Source organism: Danio rerio, chromosome 4, assembly GCF_052040795.2.
Source record: "Danio rerio strain M-AB ecotype USA chromosome 4, GRCz13ab, whole genome shotgun sequence".
Lineage (NCBI taxonomy): Eukaryota > Metazoa > Chordata > Actinopteri > Cypriniformes > Danionidae > Danio > Danio rerio.
The window spans coordinates 47,140,655-47,162,168 of NC_141024.2; the positions used below are offsets into that span (position 1 = coordinate 47,140,655).

The 21,514-nt window shown below is 40.9% G+C and overlaps 1 protein-coding gene across 2 annotated transcripts; it reads right to left on the reverse strand.

Moving 5' to 3' along the window:
- Window positions 1-630: 630 nt before the first annotated feature.
- Window positions 631-20,553, reverse strand: LOC110437841 (uncharacterized). Of its 2 annotated transcripts, XM_088650556.1 has the most exons (4): window positions 20,524-20,553; window positions 19,816-19,965; window positions 1,360-2,157; window positions 631-1,192 (listed from the first exon to the last, which is right to left on the reverse strand). In XM_088650556.1, exons 2-4 carry the CDS (start codon window positions 19,898-19,900, stop codon window positions 1,176-1,178), a joined length of 900 nt encoding a protein of 299 aa, XP_088506682.1. In that variant the 5' UTR covers window positions 19,901-19,965; window positions 20,524-20,553; the 3' UTR covers window positions 631-1,175. The 2 variants fall into 2 exon arrangements, with proteins under 2 accessions (XP_088506682.1, XP_088506681.1); XM_088650555.1 differs by lacking the exon at window positions 20,524-20,553 and having other exon boundaries at window positions 631-2,157; window positions 19,816-19,967.
- Between the last annotated feature and the right edge of the window lie 961 nt (window positions 20,554-21,514).

A 21,514-nucleotide genomic window follows, 5' to 3' on the forward strand; every position in this document is an offset into this window, starting at 1 on the left:
AAAGGGATTTTTTGCATGTTTTACTGGCCCTCACCTCTGCTTGTGTTCAAACCAAAAGATCGGCGCAGTTTTTCACATGGCAGGCTTTTACATCCTTCAAACATGTTGAGATCTAGTTTATCGACTTGATAAGGTAATATGTCTTGACAATACACACAGACGTGACTCAGACTAATGCAACAAGTAAAATCCTACATGACATCACGTTTTAACAGAAAGTCAAGCAGGTCGGACACCAGAAGCACCGCGACACATGACAGTTTAAAGTATCACACCCCAGACGCGCACATTCGCATAATGTTTAACATGAAACTAATCAGATGGCGCTCTGTGGCGCGGCTGAAATATGACCTGCGTCCTGAATCGTGGTGCGGCGAGTCACCGAGAGGCGCTTCTGGTGTGCTTCCAGCTTCATACAGAGTGAACCAAAGCGCATTGCCATTATAATGTATTAAATATATATATATATATTTTTTTTTTTAAAATCGCAATTTCTCAATTTGATTCAAAATTAAATCGTCTGAAAACGTAAATTCGAATTAATCTGAAAAAAAATTTGAAAAATCGCCCAGCCTTACATCAACAGATTGCAAATGTCACTACCTTTCATTCAAGACCAGATATCATACATTTCAGACAAATACAGATCAATTTATTCTGCTTTAAGGGTTAAAACAACACATCGATTAACCTGGTTGATTGAAATAACCACAGCATATGAGGAACATTATGGTTTATTATTTAAAGATACATCTGCCTTAGTTCTAACATTTTAAGAGATTGTCTTTCATTTGTATGCATTAATGTTTCTAGAGATTTTTTGTCTCTACAAAATTGTGCATCTGACAGGATGTGCCCAAAGCACATGACCATGTAGAGGAGTCATTCAAAAGTCTCGTGAGGCGGTTTCTGCTGAAAATCCTGTAAAGCCCCTTTATTTAGTTTAAATCATTTACTAATTTTGCTGAAGGGTACCTGGAACATTTGCGGCCAAAGTATTGGTCAGAATAACCCAAAATCAATTGGTGCTTTGTTATCGTGATGGTTTAAGCCCTTAAGCCAGTTCAATGACTGAGACAATTTGCAGATGCCCAAGATTTCAGATTCAACTCGTGTTGACCACTGCAATATGCCCATGAGTTCCTTCAACGTGTTTATAAAAGAATGATGATTTGCTAAAACTCTCCCCACACTGAGTGCATGTGAATGGTTTCTCTCCAGTGTGGATCATCATGTGATAATTAAAGGATGATGATTGGATGAAACTCTTCCCGCACTGAGTGCATGTGAATGGTTTCTCTCCAGTGTGGATCTTTATGTGTTGATTAAGGTGTGATGAGCAGTTAAAACTTTTTCCACAATGAGTGCATGTGAATGGTTTCTCTCCAGTGTGGACCCTCATGTGTTGATTAAGGGATGATGACTGGATGAAACTCTTCCCGCACTGAGTGCATGTGAATGGTTTCTCTCCAGTGTGGATCTTCATGTGTTGATTAAGGTGTGATGAGCAGTTAAAAGTCTTCCCACACTGAGTGCATGTGAATGGTTTCTCTCCAGTGTGGATCATCATGTGATAATTAAGGTGTGATGATCTGTTGAAACTCTTCCCACACTGAGTGCATGTAAATGGTTTCTCTCCAGTGTGGATCATCATGTGATAATTAAGGTGTGATAATCTGTTGAAACTCTTCCCACACTGAGTGCATGTGAATGGTTTAGCTCCAGTGTGGATCCTCATGTGGTGATTAAGGTTTGATGATTGGTTGAAACTCTTCCCACACTGAGTGCATGTGAATGGTTTCTCTCCAGTGTGGATCCTCATGTGATAATTAAGGTGTGATGATCTGTTGAAACTCTTCCCACACTGAGTGCATGTGAATGGTTTAGCTCCAGTGTGGATCATCATGTGGTGATTAAGGTTTGATGATTGGTTGAAACTCTTCCCACATTGAGTGCATGTGAATGGTTTCTCTCCAGTGTGGATCATCATGTGAATCTTAAGTTTGCATTTGCTTGCCAAACTCTTTCCACACTGAGTGCAGGTGAAACGATTCTTGTCTCTCCTTTTTAAAACACCATCAGTCTGTAAATGAGTTTTTTCCTCAATTTTGACATAATGTTTCTCCTCTTTACTCCCCTCATTCTCTTCAATTAGGCCTGAAATAAATAAAACATTAGTTTTCATTAAGTCTTAAAACTCTCATCAAAAGCTGAAAAGTGAAAAGACACTGGAAACGTTCGAGGTTACTAAAGTAACCCTTCGTTCCCCGAGGAGGGGAACGGAAGCACTATAAGTGGATTTGATGTTCTAAATCCACGTATGGGAGGATTCGGTTCAGAAGCCGCTCGTCTGAAAGAGTATTGAACGGGCCAATGAAAGCAATGAATTGGCAGCGCAAGCCTGCGCAGGTGTACTGCATAGCCAATTAACTGAGCATATAAGCACACCTGGCGGCAGCAGACGCTATCCTTTTTAAGCTGAAGAGACTTTTAACAGCTAAGGGACAGTCATTATGGCGACGGAGTATAGTGCTTCCGTTCCCCTCCTTGGGGAACGAAGGGTTACTTTAGTAACCTCGAACGTTCCCCTTCGGGGGAAACTCCAGCACTAAGTGGATTTGATGTTCTAAATCCACGTATGGGAGCCCATTGAAAGCGCCATAATGACTGCACCTTACCAACACCCATCATGAGAGGGCAGTCAGGCAAGCGTGACGCACCCAGATCATGAGAGGCGCGGTCCTCCAACGTGCCCTTGGCCCTAACTTATCCCACTTCAAAAGAAGCTTTACGGAATAGGTATATTTTTTTGGGAGTTGCTAGCGTCTAGATAATTCTAGGAATATACAACAGTACGTTGGGAAGCATGTCATCCCAGTAGGGAGGACGCTGTGGAGACCATCCGCACCCAATAGGGAAACAAATGGAATTAGATATGGACTAACCCTGAGAAGGAGGAGTGCGCATAAGAAGGTGGTTAGCAGATAGGGAAAGCACGGGTCCACCCAGGGGGGGGAACTTAACCGTGGCAGAAAAGCATATGGGGATCACCAGCGGGGATCAGCCATAGCAGGCACCTATACCCAAAACACGGACTGACCAGCGGGCAGACCTAAAACGTAGTGGGCCAGCAAGTGACTCCTCTGCTGAGTCAGTGCTGGGGGCCTCGGAGGAATCTGCAGGGCTCACCGAATGGGGAACTTTACTGACAGACAGGAGGGTGCACATCTCTCCGTGTTCGGGAAAAAAAGGCACCACAAGCATGCTACAACACCTACCGAGTTGTTTCCTCAATCACCAAAGGTCCCTAACACCCTTGAGGAAACCGGCTCCACTCGCAGATTATAAAACCTTGCAAATGTGTTGGGTGTCGCCCAGCCCGCATCTCTACAAATGTCTGTTAAAGAAGCGCCGCGCGCACACGCCCAAGAGGATGCAATGCTCCGAGTGGAGTGCGCACGCACTCCAGGGGGGAATGGCTGACCTCTGCTCAAATAAGCACATGAAATGGCCTCCACAATCCAGTGGGATAAACGTTGTTTAGACACGGCACTTCCCTGCTGCCGTCCGCCATAACACACAAAGAGCTGCTCAGAAGATCTAAAGTTCTGAGTACGGTCCACATAAATGCGCAGGGCGTGAACTGGACAAAGTAAGGACAGGGCTGGGTCTGCCTCCTCCAGGGGCAGCGCTTGCAGGGTTACTACCTGATCTCTAAAGGGAGTGGTAGGAACTTTGGGCACATAACCCGGGTGGGGTCTAAGGATAACGTGAGAAAAATCCGGCCCGAATTCCAGGCACGAGTCACTGACCGAAAATGCCTCCAGGTCCCCGACCCTCTTAATGAAGGCCAACGCGACCAGCAGAGCTGTCTTCAGGGACAGAAATCTTAAAGATACTGTATGGAGTGGCTCGAAGGGATCAAATCGCAGGCTCGTGAGAACGAGGGCGAGATCCCAAGAGGGCGTGAGAGGGGGGCGAGTTGGATTAATTCGTCTAGCGCCTCTGAGGAACTGAATGATGAGGTTATGCTTTCCCACGGTGCCGCCAACCACTCTGATATCCAGGTCCGGTTGGGCCAGAGGGGCGCAACTAACAGAACCTGTTCCTCGTCCTCCCTGACCTTGCACATTAACTGCGCGATCAGGCTCACTAGGGGAAACGCATACTTGCGTATGCCCCGAGGCCAGCTGTGGGCCAGTGCATCCGTGCCAAGAGAGCCATCGGTCAGGGAATAAAACAACTGGCAATGAGCGTTCTCGGGGGAAGCAAACAGATCGATCTGGGCCTCCCCGAATCGCGCCCATATCAGCTGGACAGACTCGGGGTGGAGTCTCCATTCTCCAGAGTGAATCTGCTGCCGTGAGAGCACATCGGCTGCACGGTTGAGCATACCTGGGATGTGAATGGCGCGCAGCGACTTTAGCCGCGGGTGACTCCAGAGGAGCAGACGGCGGACGAGCTGAGACATGCGGCGAGAGCGCATACCCCCCATGCGGTTGATATACGCTGCGCCGCCGTACTGTCCGTCCTGACCAGCAGGTGTTGCTGCTCCAGCACCGGAGAAAAACGGCGAAAAGCAAGGAACACTGCCAACAGCTCTTGGCGATTGATATGCCAATGCAGCTGGGTACCTACCCACAGGCCCGCAGCTGCATGCCCGCGACACACGGCTCCCCAGCGTGTGCTGGAAGCATCTGTTGAGACAACAACATGACTGGACGCCTATCCCAGAGGCACACCGGCCTGCAGGAATGAGGGGTCGTTCCAGGGGCTGAGGGTGCGGCGACACAGCGCAGTAACAGAGACTCGGTGTGTGCCCGCATGCCATGCGCGTCTTGGAACTCGATCTTGAAGCCAGTGCTGAAGTGGTCTCATATGGAGCAATCCGACAGCTGCAGCGGAAGCCATATGCCCCAGGAGCCTCTGAAAATATTTCAGTGGGACCACTAACTTGCTGTCGTCTCTGTGCGCAGTCAATTGCTCCCGAGAGTGGGCTAAAATCAGCCAGTCGTCGAGATAATTGAGTACGCGGATGCCCGCGAGCCGCAGGAGACAGAGAGAGCCCGAAGGCGAAGACCTTGTACTGCCATGCACGACCTTCGAACGCAAACCGCAGAAACTGACGGTGGAGTGGAAGAATGGAGACATGAAAATACGTGTCCTTCAGGTCTATGGCTGCAAACCAATCCTGAGGACGAACGCATCCGAGGATGCGCCTCTGCGTAAGCATTTTGAACGACAGCTTGTGAAGGCAGCGATTCAAAACGCGCAGATCTTGGATTGCCCGTGACTCACCGCTCTTTTTGGGTACGATGAAGTACGGGCTGTAAAACCCGCTCTCCATCTCAGCTGGAGGTACCGGCTCGATTGCACCCTTCGCCAGGAGGGCAGCAATCTCCTCTCGCAAGACAGAGGCGGACAGGGGATTGACCCTGGTGAAATACACGCCCGTGAACCTGGGAGGCCGTTTCGAGAACTGTAGTTCGTAGCCGAGTCTGATCGTGCGTATGAGCCACTGCGAGGGGCTGGCCCACGCTAACCAGGCAGGCAGAGCCCTCGCTAATGACGTCATCGCGACAATCGTTGACGTATCCGCGGAGGGGCAGCGCGGAGCGGGTGTGCTGATCCGGGAAGCGCGAGGGACCCGCAGAAGAGCTGGAGGAGAGCGATTTGCTCTGGCTCCGCACCCTGACTCCTGAGAGGGGGCGCTGGCGGAGCATGCAGACCCTGCGAGACCCTTCGCGGTCCGTTTACTGGACTTAGCGGTGCCCTGGGCAGGAGGGGCTACCGGCTTTCGGCGTGCTCGACGCGCCCGCTTCGCCCCCGGCGAGGAGCAGCGGAGGTGGATGGCTCGGCCAAGGATGGAGCGGGCTTAAGGCCCCGCCGATAGATGACATTGCCCATCGCATCCGACTGCTCCTTCACCGCCTTGAACTCCTGGGTGAATTCACAGACAGTGTCGCCGAACAGGCCAGCCTGGGATATGGGCGAGTCAAGAAAGCGAACTTTGTCAACCTCGCGCATGTCTGCCAGGCTTAGCCAGAGGTGGCGTTCCTGGACCACAAGTGTGGACATCGTCTTCCCCAGTGCGCACGCAGCGGACTTAGTGGTCCGGAGAGCATAGTCGGTCGCCGTGCGCAGCTCGTGTAACAAGCCTGGGTTAGACCCACCCTCGTGCAGCTCAGCCAGCGCCTGCGCTTGGTAGCACTGGTAGGTGGCCATCGCGTGCAAGGCGGAAGCTGCCTGGCCCTCAGCCTTGTAAGCTCTAGCTCCGAGGGAGGCAGATAACCTACAGGCTTTGGACGGGAGACCGGGCAGACCGCGCAAAGCGGGGGCGTCACGCGGGCAAAGATTGACTGCAATGGCGCACTCCACCAGCGGGATCGCCTCATACCCCCTGGCAGCTCCACCATCCAGGGTGGTAAGGGCGGAGGCGGACGCAGTGCGGGCAGAGAAAGGTGCCCTCAAGGAATGCGTGAGCCTACTGTGCACTTCCGGGAAGAAGGGGACGAGAGGCTTCGAAGGCTTCGCCTTTTGGTCCTCTACATAACACCCATCTAGTCGGTCCAGCCGCGGGGCTGGGGGATGAACCATCTCCAACCCGACGGCAGAAGCAGCCCGAGTAAGCACGGCCAACATGTCCGCTTCAGGATCTGTTTTGACGACGTTCGCTTGCCCAGAGAGGGTGAGCGGGTCTGGATCATCGTCGGACAATGAAAGCCCACCCTCCGATGCCGCGGAGGACATCTGATCTCCGGTGTCAGCGAGCGTGAGAGCTACAATCTGAGTAGACGGATCACTCCCAGTACCCGAAGCTTGGATGGAGCGATTGGAGGAGCGAGAGGTCCGCGAGCCCTTAGGCGGCGGGTCGTCTCTCGCTGGAGCCCTCAGATCTGCCCGAGCGCCCGTTGCAGAGCAGGAGGCGACAGGGGTGGCTCACTCTCTTACGAAAGCTAATCGCGATCTCAACTGCGTGACGTTCATGGCATCGCAGTGACGACATGAACTGCCCCCCCGAGCACCACATTAACATGCTGGACCCCCAAACATGTAATGCAGTGATCGTGCCTATCATCCGGAGCCAGGAAACCCCCGCAACCAGAAACGCACAGTCGGAGCGTCATCCTGAAAAGGACGTGCTGCACGACTGTGTTGCTCTTTTAGGATGCTTTGCAGCAATACACACCGCTCTTGGAGGACCGGACCCAAAGGGACGCCAGGCAAGGGAGAAACCCAGCTCGACCGTCTGCCACTGCGTGGACTCGCTCTGGACCGGGAGACACTCGTTCGCTCGAAGTGGCTCGAAGTGTAGATCAGCAGGAGGAACCCTCATGAACTCGATCAGAAAAGTCTCTGAAGCGAAAAGGATAGCATCTGCTGGCGCCAGGTGTGCTTATATGCTCAGTTAATTGGCTATGCAGCACACCTGCGCAGGCTTGCGCTGCCAATTCATTGCTTTCATTGGCCCGTTCAATACTCTTTCAGACGAGCGCCTTCTGAACCGAATCCTCCCATACGTGGATTTAGAACATCAAATCCACTTATAGTGCTGGAGTTCCCCCCAGAGGGGAACATTGGCTACACACACTGTATTTCTGATGCACATTAAATGTAGAATAAATCAGATCATATTTTGTTTGGTCCATTAACGTGTACACATTTAAGCAGATTCAATTCAATTCATCTTTATTTATCTAGTGCTTTTACAATGTAAATTGTGTCAAATAAACTTAACATAGAAGTTATAGTAAATTTAAACAGTTTTAGTCCAGTTTTCAGAGTTTTTCATAAAGGTCATTTTGGTTATATTGATAAGACATTGATAAGATTTCTACAATTTGTAAAGCGGAAAGGGAATACTTGTTCATTGTGTGTCTGACTGGTAAACGTATCAGAAAAAAAGTTCTGGGGTAACAGCTGAATATGTGCCTCGCAGATATGAGACATACCTGTACAGCATCTGCATAAAGGCTGGAATGGGCACCTTTCCCTTTGTTTGTTGTTGGGTCATTTTTATCCATTCTGGGGTGATTCTGATATTTGGGGAAATCTTATTTTGACATATTCTGGAAAAATGCTCCATTGGCCTCTATTATAATTTTTTTTGAGTGCAAATAAAATACAATAGATAATAACAACAACAACATGGAAATCACTCAAATAAGCATTTAAATGAGAGTAATAAATTCATTAAGACACAATGAATTTCCCATCACTGGAAAAATGCTTAAAAAATGTAAAAACCTCAATACACTCTGGGCAAATTTACTCCATTTTCATTATATTCATGGCTGTTTTTTTCTCCATTGACCTCTATTATAAGAACATTTTTTGATTGCAAAGCCATGACAGCACATATTCATGAATTTATGATTGTTGGTGTTTTCTGTGACGACAGTCAACATTGTTTAATTGGTCTACACCCATGAGACGGCAAAAAGGAAATGGGTGAGAGAATAAAGAAGGAGGAGGAGGAGAGTTAAAGAAGGCAGCATTATGTGGTGTGTAGATAAAAGAGAAGTTGGCTGAACTGTTGCAGTGCGGGGAAACGAGTAGAGAAATCGGGTCGAGATGAGCAGTGTAAACTTAACGACTGGCTGTGAGAAGCAAAAAGCGGAAGTATGTATTTAAGTATGTATGTAAGTGAAAGTATGTATTGAAGCAACAGAGCAAAGGCCGCTGTCTTGTTACTCAAGTGCTCGTGACATCTGTAAATTAGTGCGTCACTAAAGACTTCAGTGCAGTGGGTCCTGAACAAAATCAATTTACTGATTTATCTCCAGGGTTCCCACGGGGTCTTAAAAAGTCTAAAATTTAAAAATCGAAATTTAGGCCTTAAAAAGTCTTAAATTCGCTGTTCTGGGTCTTAACTATTTTTGCACAGGTCTTATTTTTGTGATATCCTTGTAACGCTACATGTAAAAATAGGTTTTTGGGATGTTGTAGTTCTTTATTTCACTAGTCCAATTGTAATTTGCGTTTTTACAACTACAAAAAGGTCAACTTGCAATAGCCAATCAGCTTTCTGTTAATAAAGTCAGTGCGCGCGGTAGGCTTGGCCGGTATCCAAATTTTGATACCGTCAAACCGCCTCTTTATTTTACCCCGGTATCCGGTATTACCGTAACGCTCAGACATCGTCACTAAACTGTTGGCTTGAGCCTTAACCATTCAGAAACTGAATACCTTATATACGACCTTAGTCTTGTTTGTATTCTTCTGCGCGGGACACTCCTCTCATTCGCACACAGACACACACACAGAGAAAGAGAGAGGGAGCGCCAAGCGACGTACAGCACCGATCTCTCTCGCTCACACACACACACACACACACACACACACACATCGCTCCCGCGATTTATTCAGAAATTTACTCCCACACCGTAAGAAATCTAGTCGGCTCCCGCGGTATAGCAACGGGAATGCAGATTTATAGCCCGAACCTGTTTACAGCCCGACATTATACAAATGTGCTCATGCACACAGCTCTTTTGTATTTTTTTCAAGAATGAGTCATTTATGTTTTAACATAATTTATTCATAAAAACGTATACTATATGCCACTTGGAAGTTGGAACAAAAAAATAAAATAAGTCCTCTGCAACATCGTAACATTTCAGTACTATAGGTCTATGTACATGCACTTACCATTTAAATTGGCCAATACACCAATGAAAAGAAGTCTTGCTTAACAAATCAAACTAAAATAAACTCTTAATGATGATGGGTATTTTATCAATAAGAAATTAAGATAAAGGCTCTGCAAAATTTGTTTCGCCACTTCTCTTCACAATCTGGCATTAAGGCGACGGTGAAGCTGAATATTAAAAGAATAATGCCAACATTAGCCTGTATATGATGAAGATTTTTATTTACTAAACCTAGACTATATGAAGAGTGGAGAGCCCTATGAATCTGCCATTATATGTCTTTGGAAACAGGTGACAGGTTAAGGCAAAGGGGTCATAAAAGAGCAGGAGAGAGAACTTGGAGATACAATGAGAACCATCTGTGTCAGAAAAGCATGAAATGCATACAACATATGTGGAAACTGTCATGTATGTTTGAAAAGACACATACTGTATGGGAGAGAAGAGTCCAGTTTAGATGTTTGAAACATAGATACTAGTCATGATTACCAAATGTGAACTGTTTGTTTAAAAACAGTTATGAATATATTAGATCTTTACATTAAGAGGGCCACCAAGAAGAAGAGGCTTTAAATAGGGGTCGTAAAGAAGTAGGAGCTGGAAGAGGCCTGTGGAACCAGTAAACAGCTGTGAAAACACAAAGGTGGGAGGAAGCCAGGATAAAGGGGATAGCAAATGTGAGGGACATCAGATTGTCCTGGAGTGAGACTAGGGATGGGTCTGCTTACGAACGTCTCTGCTTTTTTGGAAGATATTCCAATAAAGTATATTCTTCTGATATTCATAACCCCCAGTCTAAGTTTGATTCATTAAGAGAAAAAACGAAAACCACAACATATACTGTCTACATTATGATTATATGGTTTCATTAATATTCATTTATAATTGAAAAAAACCCTTTATTCACCAAGATTCGGCTACGTGTTTTTGTGGAAGAACATTATTAAATCCACTGGCTTTAGCGCAGTCCTGCTCTCAGGACTGATGGTGCGCCACAGCAGCACCAACACCCTTTCCTGCTGCTACAGGCCGAGATGCAGAGTTGTGATCTGGCTAATTTTGCAAGTTTTGGGTAAGATTGTTTGATTATCTTCTACCAGCCAGGAACATCCATTTCATTTTCCATGACAGCAGTTTCAATAAAGCGAGTCACCCCGTCTTTTTACCTGTCAGCTTGCGGCTTGTGCTCTACCGTAATACGCAGTGTATGAGCGACTGCCGAAATACCTTGGCGGCTAGAATGACTGTTCCTTCTGAGCTAGTGACTGGCTTGACTGCCGTCAAAATTAGCTTTTTTAACTTCTTCGTCATCATTTGTTTCACCTTTGCAGGGATGGATTTTAATGCAGGGATTTGGATTTTTACGGGTCCCGCCGGGTTCGGGAAAAGATCTTCAGCTCTAATGCAGACCTCTAGTTCATATTTACCAAGCCTCCCTTCTCATCCAGTCTAAACCGGAAATAAATAAACCGCCAAACTGCAGGTCACTTTATAGCTCGACTCGTCACCTCACCTCTCCCCATCCCCTCCTCTCTCTCTCCTCCACACTGTCCCGTGATGACAATCACACATACGTTTTTGTAGGCATTAAATAAAGGATATTTCATATTTTATGACGGTATAACGGTATTGAAACTGACACCGTTGCTATTTTTAGATCCCGCGGTATACCATAATACCGCCCAAGCCTAGCGCGTGGCGAATTTGACGTCAAACCTGAAAAAACCTGAAGGATAAGTTTGTTAAAACAAAATAAAAGATGCCCCCCAAAACATCTTCAGTGATATTAATGATTCTCTTTTTATTCGTCTGATTTTACTGTCGGTTTCTTTTGACCACCCCCCGTCATTTAAAAAGAATATCTCAATGGTGAACGCGTCAAGTATAAAAGCCAGTATAAAAGCCTCATCTGTTACGTGAGGTGTGCGATGCGGCACCAGGCAAAAGTATATATCAGCATTAAGATGTTTGTTTTTTTCTGTAGTTCAATAATACTTTTAACCTGTCTTTAGTACTGTTCAATTTAAATACATTTTTTTACCCGTAATTTTGGGATTTTACATTTTCTCTCGCTTGTTTTTGATATTGTGATATAGGTCTTAAATTTAATACTTAATGGTCTTAAAAAGTCTTAAATTTGACATAATGCCAGTGAGATCAGGATTTCTGCAGATAACTTGGAGTCAGCTGCGCGCGCATCACGCAAAAAGGACGAGGCTTCTTTAAAACAACAGGGGGCGGTCAAAAGAAACCCACTGTAAAGTCAGACGGATAAACAGCGAAGTAGAATGTTTCTGAAACTATGTCATTTCATTAATATCGTTCAATGTTTTTAAACTAAATTGATTTTTTTGTTTTTATAAATTATTTTAATGATTATAAGGATTTTTAAGACCATTCAACTTTGGTGCATCACCTGCTTTTGTTCATATCTCAGACAGTTCTAAACATTATAATTTCTTAGAATATTAATGACAACAGAACATGGGTTGCTCTACAAATACATATTTTTATTATGGCAAGAATAAAAGCAAAAAAAAAAAAAAAAAGTTCACTTACTAAAAAATAAATGTTTCTTTAGATTTAGCCCGCTCCACAATTCACACATTACTGTCTGGCTAGTTTCTCTCATGGTCCAACGTTTCTGACCATTATCACCAATAAAGCCTAGAAAAACAGGCTTCAGTATATTGTAAACTGATAGGTTCAAATTTTCCCTTACAGTTATCAGTGTTTTGTTTTTGTGAAGTTTCAGTGCACTTTACTGACACATTTCTTAAAACAGTTTGAATAGAGAGAAAAGAGAATTCTAGACATCTGATTGTTGTTGTTCTGAGATTGTATGTAAAGCAGTCTACAAACTAATTGTGAGTGTTTAAGCTGGCCTCTGCTGATGAAACTGCAAACTATCTACAGTAAACTTACTTTTAATTGAATCTCTGACTCCTGCTCTTCTTCATCTGATAGACTGGTCATTTTTGGGTTAAACTGTTGGTCCCCCTACAAAATGTATTTATGAACGAACACTTTAATCTGCTGTTTTACTTTTTTGAACAGGCCCATCTAGAGGGTTAATACTGCCAACTGATGATCAACAGTAAAAATGACACTTTTGACCTCTTCCCAACAGGGAAAACACCAACAATCTAGAATGCATGATAATTTGGTGTCATGGCTTTACGGTTAAAAAATGTGGTTATAATGGAAGTCAATGGCTCAAAAACAGCCAAGAACATAACGAAAAAGTATATAGACCGCGAGATTAATCGTAGACTGTTATTTTAGGGGATTTTAACATAAACTGGGAGAATACATCTTGTAGAAACAAACTTTAAAAAATAACTGACAAATTTCACCTTGTTCAAATGATAACAGGGCCCACAAGAATCACCACTTCAAGTAGTACTCAGATTGATCTAATATTTACCAACCGACCTGAGATAATTAAATCCTATAATATGTTAGCTGGCATTTCTGACCACAATTTGACACTTGTGGCCAGAAAACTCTCTAAAAAGAGATTTACATTTTCTGCCAGAGAACATGAATTTATAGGAATACCAAGAAATAGAAGGGAAGGATTTAAAAATGCTGTAGAGCAAATTGACTGGGACAGAATATTACTGGGTATTGATCTTGGGATCTGGGTAAGGACTGTGGATCTTTTGCAGGAACAATCGAGAAAACAGAATTCAGCACTAAACCTAAATGCAAACACAATAAAAATATATACTACCCTGGATTAACTCTGACATACTAAAACTAATGAAAGAGAGAGATGTTGCATTAAAAAAAGTAATCAAGAGTAAATCGGCTAGTGATAGAAACATGTTTACAACATTAAGAAATAGAGTAGTAAAAAACATACGAAAGGCCAAAGCTGAGTATTTCCTAACATTAAAAGAAAAAGCAAAAGGCGATTCTAAAACAATCTGGAACCAATTAAAAAAAGTTGTTGGACAGGATACAAAAAACAAAAAAATGTGGGAAATTATGATAGATGGTCAAATCTCAAATAATGATTGCAAAATTGCAGAGGTCTTCAATAATTTTTTATTAACTCAGATTCTTCAGCTTGGTTTATAGAGAATCATGTTTCCATTTGTGCCTACCATCTTAATGATCTGTTGTTTAAATGTGTTTCAACTATTTTTATCTCTATTACAAAATAATGGGGTTTTAGTTTAAAGAGCCCATATTATGGGTTTTTGAAAATTCCCCTCCATGTAGTGTGTAACACAGCTCTAAGTGAAGTGGAGTATCCAGCTAAGGCTTAAATCTGTTAGTGTACAGTGTTAAAAACGGTTGATTCATCTAAAAAAAGAGTCGACTCATAGTGCTTCAAACGAGTCGCCTTGATACGGATTCATTAGGTGTTTCGCCATGACGTACGAACGAAACCAAGTTATTCACGTGCACGCGCAAACCCGGGAGATTTCAAACCTGAGGCCCCGCCCTCTGACGCAGAAACCGAGACACACACACACACACACACACACAAACATGCCGGTCGATTGAAGTCACACTGCAGATGGATATATTGAGTCTCTACCCAAAGATGAAACCTCAGCATTATAGCCAAGCAGTTGGAAACTACTGGAAACTTCTGGAAGCTACATGCTACAAAGAATACTTCATCAGCGTTTGTTAAAGGAAGGATCAGTAACTTACTGATAGACGTCAGGATGGGTTTCTTCCTCCATTTCTCAAGTGTAAGTACGTGCGATTAAAGTTGCCTCGTTTACTCTAGCTTGCAAATGTATTTAGTTGTGATTTGTTACTTGTAACTGCGTGTACTGTATCAGGTTAACTGGCTATATTCTCTTATCGTGTGCAAAGTCACGTTAAAAACGCGACGCGTGCTGCGTTAACGGAGCTCCGTAGACGGGGAGTAACGTTAGTGTGTGTGTCTGTGTGTGCGTGCGCGCGCTGTCGTCCGGAGGTGTGTGTGTTTGTGTGTGTGTGTGTGTGTGTGCGCGTGTTGTCGTCCGGAGCAGGGTTAAGTGCGTATGTGTGTGTGTGTGTGTGTGTGAGTGTGTGTGTGTGTGTGTCTGTGAAAAGAGCAGAGTGAGAAGCTAGGAGATCTCCTCAACTGTTTTTGGAGTTTTTGCTCAATAAAATAGTCAGTCGTCTGTATTTTCAAGTCCATAGTCTGTATTTACATTGACCCACTGGCAGCTAAAATCCACGCCTACACTATCGAGCGTGTATGAACTGTGATTACTTTTATATTGCTGATTAGCTGTTTGGCATTTCATTCTCTGACTGAAGGCAGTCGACCAATCGCAACAGACTGTCATCGGTCCAATCAGCGCAGATTAGCTTCGCGCTAAGGAGGGGTTTGGGAACAAATGAATCCCTGAACGATTCATACAGGAGTCGCTGGGATAATTAGGTAAAAATAAATGCAGATTATAAGACCATGAAAGTGTTTTTTGACCTTGCATGCATATTAAACTGTTGTTGGAGACCCTTACAACCAAGATATGACCCTATTTCATGTATATTTCAGTTCGAGACTGGATTACTGTAATGCTCTATTTGCTGGCTGCCCAGCATCCTCTATTAACAAACTTCAATTAGTACAAAATGCAGCAGCCAGAGTTCTGACCAGGTCTAGAAAATATGATCATATGACCCCAATCTTATCCTCCTTACACTAGCTGCCTGTTAAATTTCGTATTGAATTTAAAATATTACTTCTCACCTATAAAGCTCTAAATAATCTAGCTCCTGTTTATCTAACCAACCTTCTGTCTCGCTACGAACCAACTCGCTCTTTAAGATCTCAAAATTCAGGGCTTCTGGTAGTACCTAGAATAGCAAAATCAAGTAAAGGAGGTCGAGCCTTCTCTTTCATGGCTCCTACACTCTGGAATAACCTTCCTGGTAATGTCCGAGGCTCAGACACACTCTCCCAGTTCAAAACTAGATTAAAGACCTATCTGTTTAGTAAAGCATACACTCAATGCATCACCTAGCGGGTTCCACACTGGCTTCTACATCTTGCTTATATAAACTATGAACAGCAGCTATGCTAATTATTCTCTTTATTCTCTATTTTCACCTGGGGATACTCATCCCGAGGTCCTCAGATCAGGCGGAGTCACTGATTGGATCCAAGACCAGCGACGTGATGATACCAAGGATTCCATATCCGGGACCAGGCCATATCCTGAGCTGCTGCTGCGCTGATGGTCGTGGGGAGTGGAGAACATGAGTCTGATTCCAGCGACGCTCCAGGGACAGACGAGTCTTCATTGAGGCCATCTTCCAGCATAAACCACGGCGAATGAAGTTCTGCACAAGACTTTTGGCCAGCGGAGAAATTAAAATGGTCGTGCCCAACTGAGTCTGGTTCTCTCAAGGTTTTTTTTCTTCACTCCCATCAGGTGAAGTTTTTTTTCCCTCTCCGCTGTCGCCACTGCCTCGCATGGTTCAGGACTGGTAGAGCTACGCATCGATGAATTTGCTCTTCAGTGTTTGAACTCTCAGTAATGATTAAATCACACTGAACAGAGCTAAACTGAACTGAACTGAACTTAAACACTAAAACCTGAACCACACTGTTCCAGTTACTATGACCATTTATGTGAAGCTGCTTTGACACAATCTACATTGTAAAAGCGCTATACAAATAAAGCTGAATTGAATTGAATTGAATTGAATAATATGGGCTCTTTAATTTTTAAATATTATTTTTTAACATCTATATAACCATGTCTATTTTAGTACTTTTTAACTATTTTTGATTAATTGTTTAATTCTTGTATTGTTTTTTTTTTTAGGTTGTTTTGGGACAAAAGATGAAAAATAGCCTTCGGGCTAATTCTGGTGCATTGGTAGAAATGCTAATTAATGTACACTGTCCCAGCCAAATAAACAAACAAATAAATAAAGTATTATCATCACGATAATGATATTTTTGGCCCACCATCAATGATTTAAATATTGTCATGATTTTACAGTTTAAACACCAAGCCATTATTTCAATGAGTGGAGTTTACGGATTGTACTGCAACACAAGCATGAGGTGACTGCATCTAGATTGCAAGTATTTTTTTTGAGGAATGTAATGGTGATCAGGTAGCCTTTGCTCATGTTCAGTCCAAACTTCCCAAGGTAACACAACAAACCTCATTAATCACCTTAAAAACCATCTTAAAGTGGCTGTCATCAGTAGGTTAATGAGCTCAGGACAAATCTGTTTCACATTTTTCTATGCATTACTAACATTACTAAACATTTGTTAACAAAATATTTGCAGATATTTAGCAGTTTTTTCCTGGCGCGTTTGCCAGTCATGTAGACAGAAGACACTATCCAATTGTTTCAATGAAAAATAAAAAAGTCACTGTGGCCCTGTTCACGCGGGTATTCAGGTTAGCTTTTATTATTTATAAGAAAAGAAAATGCAATTTAAAGTTTCAGAATTACCTCAATTTATAAAAAGACTTGCCTATTTTATGCATTAAATAATGAAATAGATTAATTTACTAATTTCCTTTATTTCCGATTACCATGCACTTTATTCAGTTTTAGTTTTTTTTTTTTTTTAATATATATAATTATTTCTTAGGGGTTTTCACCTTTATTTGGATAGGACAGTGGAGATTTTACAAACAGGAAAGTGTGGTAATTATAGATAGGGAAAGGATCGGCAAAGGACCACAAGCCAGGAATCAAACTCGGTCGCCGTGAGCACCTTGGTGCTATGTTTCAAAGCACTAACCACTAGGCTTTTGGCGCCGACAGTTTTACAGTTTAAATAAGTGTACAAGCTTTTTTTTAAATAATCGTTTAACAAATATTTAGCACATTGAAAGTAATTAAATTATCTTGTCTTTTGTTTTAAAAATGTGTGCAAAGGATCAGGAATTGATTGCATGTGCATTGCTCTCATGCCACGTTTTAAAGGATAAATTTGCGTCTGTGTGCTGCTTTGAAAAGAATAAAATTATTAAAAAGCACATTAAAGACTATACACATAAAATAAAACAGTCACAAAGGTGTATCTTATGGAAAAAAAAAACAATTGACGGGGACTGCTTTTGGTTTTTAAAGAATCAAGCTGATTTAAAAAAAAAATCTAATTTGCAGAAAAGAAATGACATTTTGCAAAAGGACAAACATTTTACTTTATAAATTCTTTCGGCTCCAATACAACAGCTAAAGCCCCGGTCAGATCACATGATTTTTTTACTGTCGTTTATGAAAGTCACTACGTCAGATCATGCAATTTTTTTTTTCTTTTTAAATCTTGACTTGTCGTGGGTAGCAAATGTGCCAGACTACACGTTCCTTCACAATCAGTCATCCTGTGATGTCTACAATGATGGTTATTTCCCAAAGCAGTCACATAGGTTGCTATAACAATATATATATATATATATATATATATATATATATATATATATATATATATATATATATATATATATATATATATACACACACACACACACACACACACAGTTGAAGTCAGAATTATTAGCCCCCTTTTAATTTTTTTTTCTCTTTTAAATATTACCAAAATGATTTTTAACAGCAAGGAAATTTTCACAGTATGTCTGATAATATTTTTTCTTCTTTTTTTCTTTATTTCGGCTAGAATGAAAGCAATTATTAATTTTTTAAAACCCATTTTTGGGACAAAATTATTAGCTCCTTTAAGCAATTTTTTTTTCCGACAATCTACAGAACAAACCATCATTATACAATAACTTGCCTAATTACCCTAACCTGCCTAGTTAACCTAATTAACTTAGTTAAGCCTTTAAATGTCACTTTAAGCTGTATAGAAGTGTCTTGAAAAATATCTAGTAAAATATTATTTACTGTCATCATGACAAAGATAAAATAAATCAGTTATTAGAAATAAGTTTTTAAAACTATTATGCTAAGAAATGTGCTGAAACAATCTTCCCTCCATTACACAGAAATTTAGGGAAAAAAATAAACAGGGGCGCTAATAATTCAGGGGGGCTAAAAATTCTGACTTCAACTGTGTGTGTGTGTATATAAATATATATATTTTTTATCTCATTTTCAATTTGTTTGTTTTTTAAATATTATTTTAATCTCAATAAACAACTTGCAGACAATAAAAATGCATTTTATTTAAAGGCGCCTTTCATGACGCTCAAGGTCACCGTACAGGACAGCTAGAACAATCAGTTCAGGTAAAAACACAATAAAAATAATAGCAAAAACAAAACAATACAAACTTAGCAAATTTAGCATATTTAAAATTGGGGGCTTCCACGATTTTTGACATATTTTAAACCAGGGTTTCTGCAGGTTTCACCAAGTTAGATTAATTAAACCTTTTTGAGAAATAGAGTTAAAATGACCTTTTTGAATGAAAAGTTTAAAGTTGTATTGAGATGGATTGTTGGTGATTGTATGGGTTTTGGCCAGATTGAGTAGGAAAACATGAACAAAGAAAAATTAAGACCTTTAAAAAGAAAAGGTTTAAGACCTACAACACAACATTTCAGTAAATTTAATACTTTTTAAGGCCTGAAATTTGGATTTTGGAATTTACACCGTTTTAAGGCCCAGCAGAAACCCTGTTTAGACACAATAGCCCTGGTAATTAGTTATTATAATAATGATGTAATTCTAACTCAGATACTATCTGTGAGAACTAGTAACAACTACTAGAAAAAAGTTTAAACCCATAAAGTTGATGAAAAAAAGGGAATTGTGATCACAGTGACATATTAGTACAAAGTACTAAGCCAACATTATCACTGTAATAGCAGATATCTTCTATGAGAATACTGTAGGTCAAATATCGTCAGCTCAATTAAACTTCTCTAAATGTACTGTTTTTGTTTATTTTATATAGCGCCAGTGCTCAAGGATGCTTTACAAACAGAAGGAGAACTAGAAAAGCAATAACCTTAAGAAGGTAGATAAAATGGAAGACTAATAATACATACAAATAATGATAAAAAAAAACATGAGAACAAGTAACAAGAAATAAACTCATTCCTCTTTCAATGAGTGCTAATGTGCATATAAGAGAACTAGGCAGCACACTCAGGGCTGTAAGATGGATTTAATTTACTATTCTTATTATTAATCTGAATGAGGAAGAAATGACTGAGTTGGTCTTTGAGAGTGAAAATCAGTATATATTATTAAGATATCCAACCTGTTTGTTCCTGCAGATCTTCCTGTTTGACTGTGAATGTTTCTTCAATCTTCACATCTTCACTCTCCTCTTTAATAAACGCCATCTTTATAACAGTGTGGAGATCAGTCGCTTCAGCAGGAGTTTTTCTCTGTGTTTGGACACTTTATCCTGTTTAAAATGAACAAAGCAATAAAATGTTGTTTAAAATAAATAAAACAATGGACAGAAACTAAATAACTTCTCTTCAACACTTGCTTCAACAGTTTCTTTATATGAGAGTCATTAACAAACAGAAATCAGATAAGTCTGATCAAGAAACAATAGCCACTGATCAGCTGATTAAAACTAGTACTCCATTTCTTATATATAGTGATGTATATTTATAATGGAATGACATTATGCTATTCAATCAATTAAACTTTCATTAAAACACTTATTACACACTTTTACTTTATTCAAGTATCTTCTTAATTGTTTTTTTTTTTATTTATCTTATTGTCTGTTTATAGAACTTTTTTGCACAAGACAAATTGTGCTCTCCGGAATAAAAAGTTTATCCTATCTTTATTCAAAAAATAGACCTCATTTCTGTAAGTTTTAGTAAATAGTACTACGTTGTATAAGGGTTAAAATAATATTGTCAACAAGTACATAATTTAGCACTGAATGAAAACACTTAAACTTTAATCAAACGCTTTATATATAGCTAAATGCTTTAAAACAAACCTTTCTCCAGTTGAATCACAGCGCGAGAGCGGCGCAGGCTTATGACGTCACAAGTCACGCCAAAATAAAAGTCTTTTTTTTTCAACCTTTTTTGCCACTTACTCTTAGTCATGAGTCAAGACTTATTATATATAGTTTTTCTCTGCGTTTGGGCATTTTATTCTGTTAAAAGTTAACAAAGCAATAAAAATGTTCTGTTTAAAATAAATTAAACTATAAATAGTAACAAAATAGCTTCTCTTCAACAGTTTCTTTATATGAGAGTAATTAACAAAAATAAATCCAGTAAGTCCGAGCAAGAAACAACAGCTATAAATGAGCTGATTAAAACTAGTACTCCATTTCTTATATAAAGTGATGTATACTTAGAATGAAGTGAAATTATGTTATTTAATCAATTAAACCTTCATTAAGACACTTAATACACGTACGTTGTTCAATAGTTCTTTTTACTTTGAGTAAAATAGTATTACGTTGTATAAAGGGTTAAAATAATATTGTCAACAGCAGGTACATCATTAGATGAAAAACCTGAAACTTTAATCAATCGCTTTATATCTGTGTAAGAGCTTTAAAACAAACCTTTCTCCAGTTGATTCACTTTTTTTTTTTAACAATTAATGCTTGAACTGACAATACAAGAACATCATAACAAAGTCAGACAGATCTTTGAAAAGAGCAATAATTTACATAGTCATGAGAAAAAATATCTAAAACCACATACAAATACAAATAATACCATTAGAAAGAAAGGGAAAAATATTAATACAATTAAAGTATTATTATTAATAATAATAATAAAATTACTAAATTAAACAAATGAATGAAATTAGAATGACACATTAACAAATAACTGTAAGGAAAGCAAATAAAATCGAGAATCTTCTTTAAATACATCTGCATAATATTTCAGGAATCTTAGATTTTTTTAATTCTTAATAAGATAAAGTGATTTTAGGAGGGAAATAAATTCTATTCTAAAATGAACAAA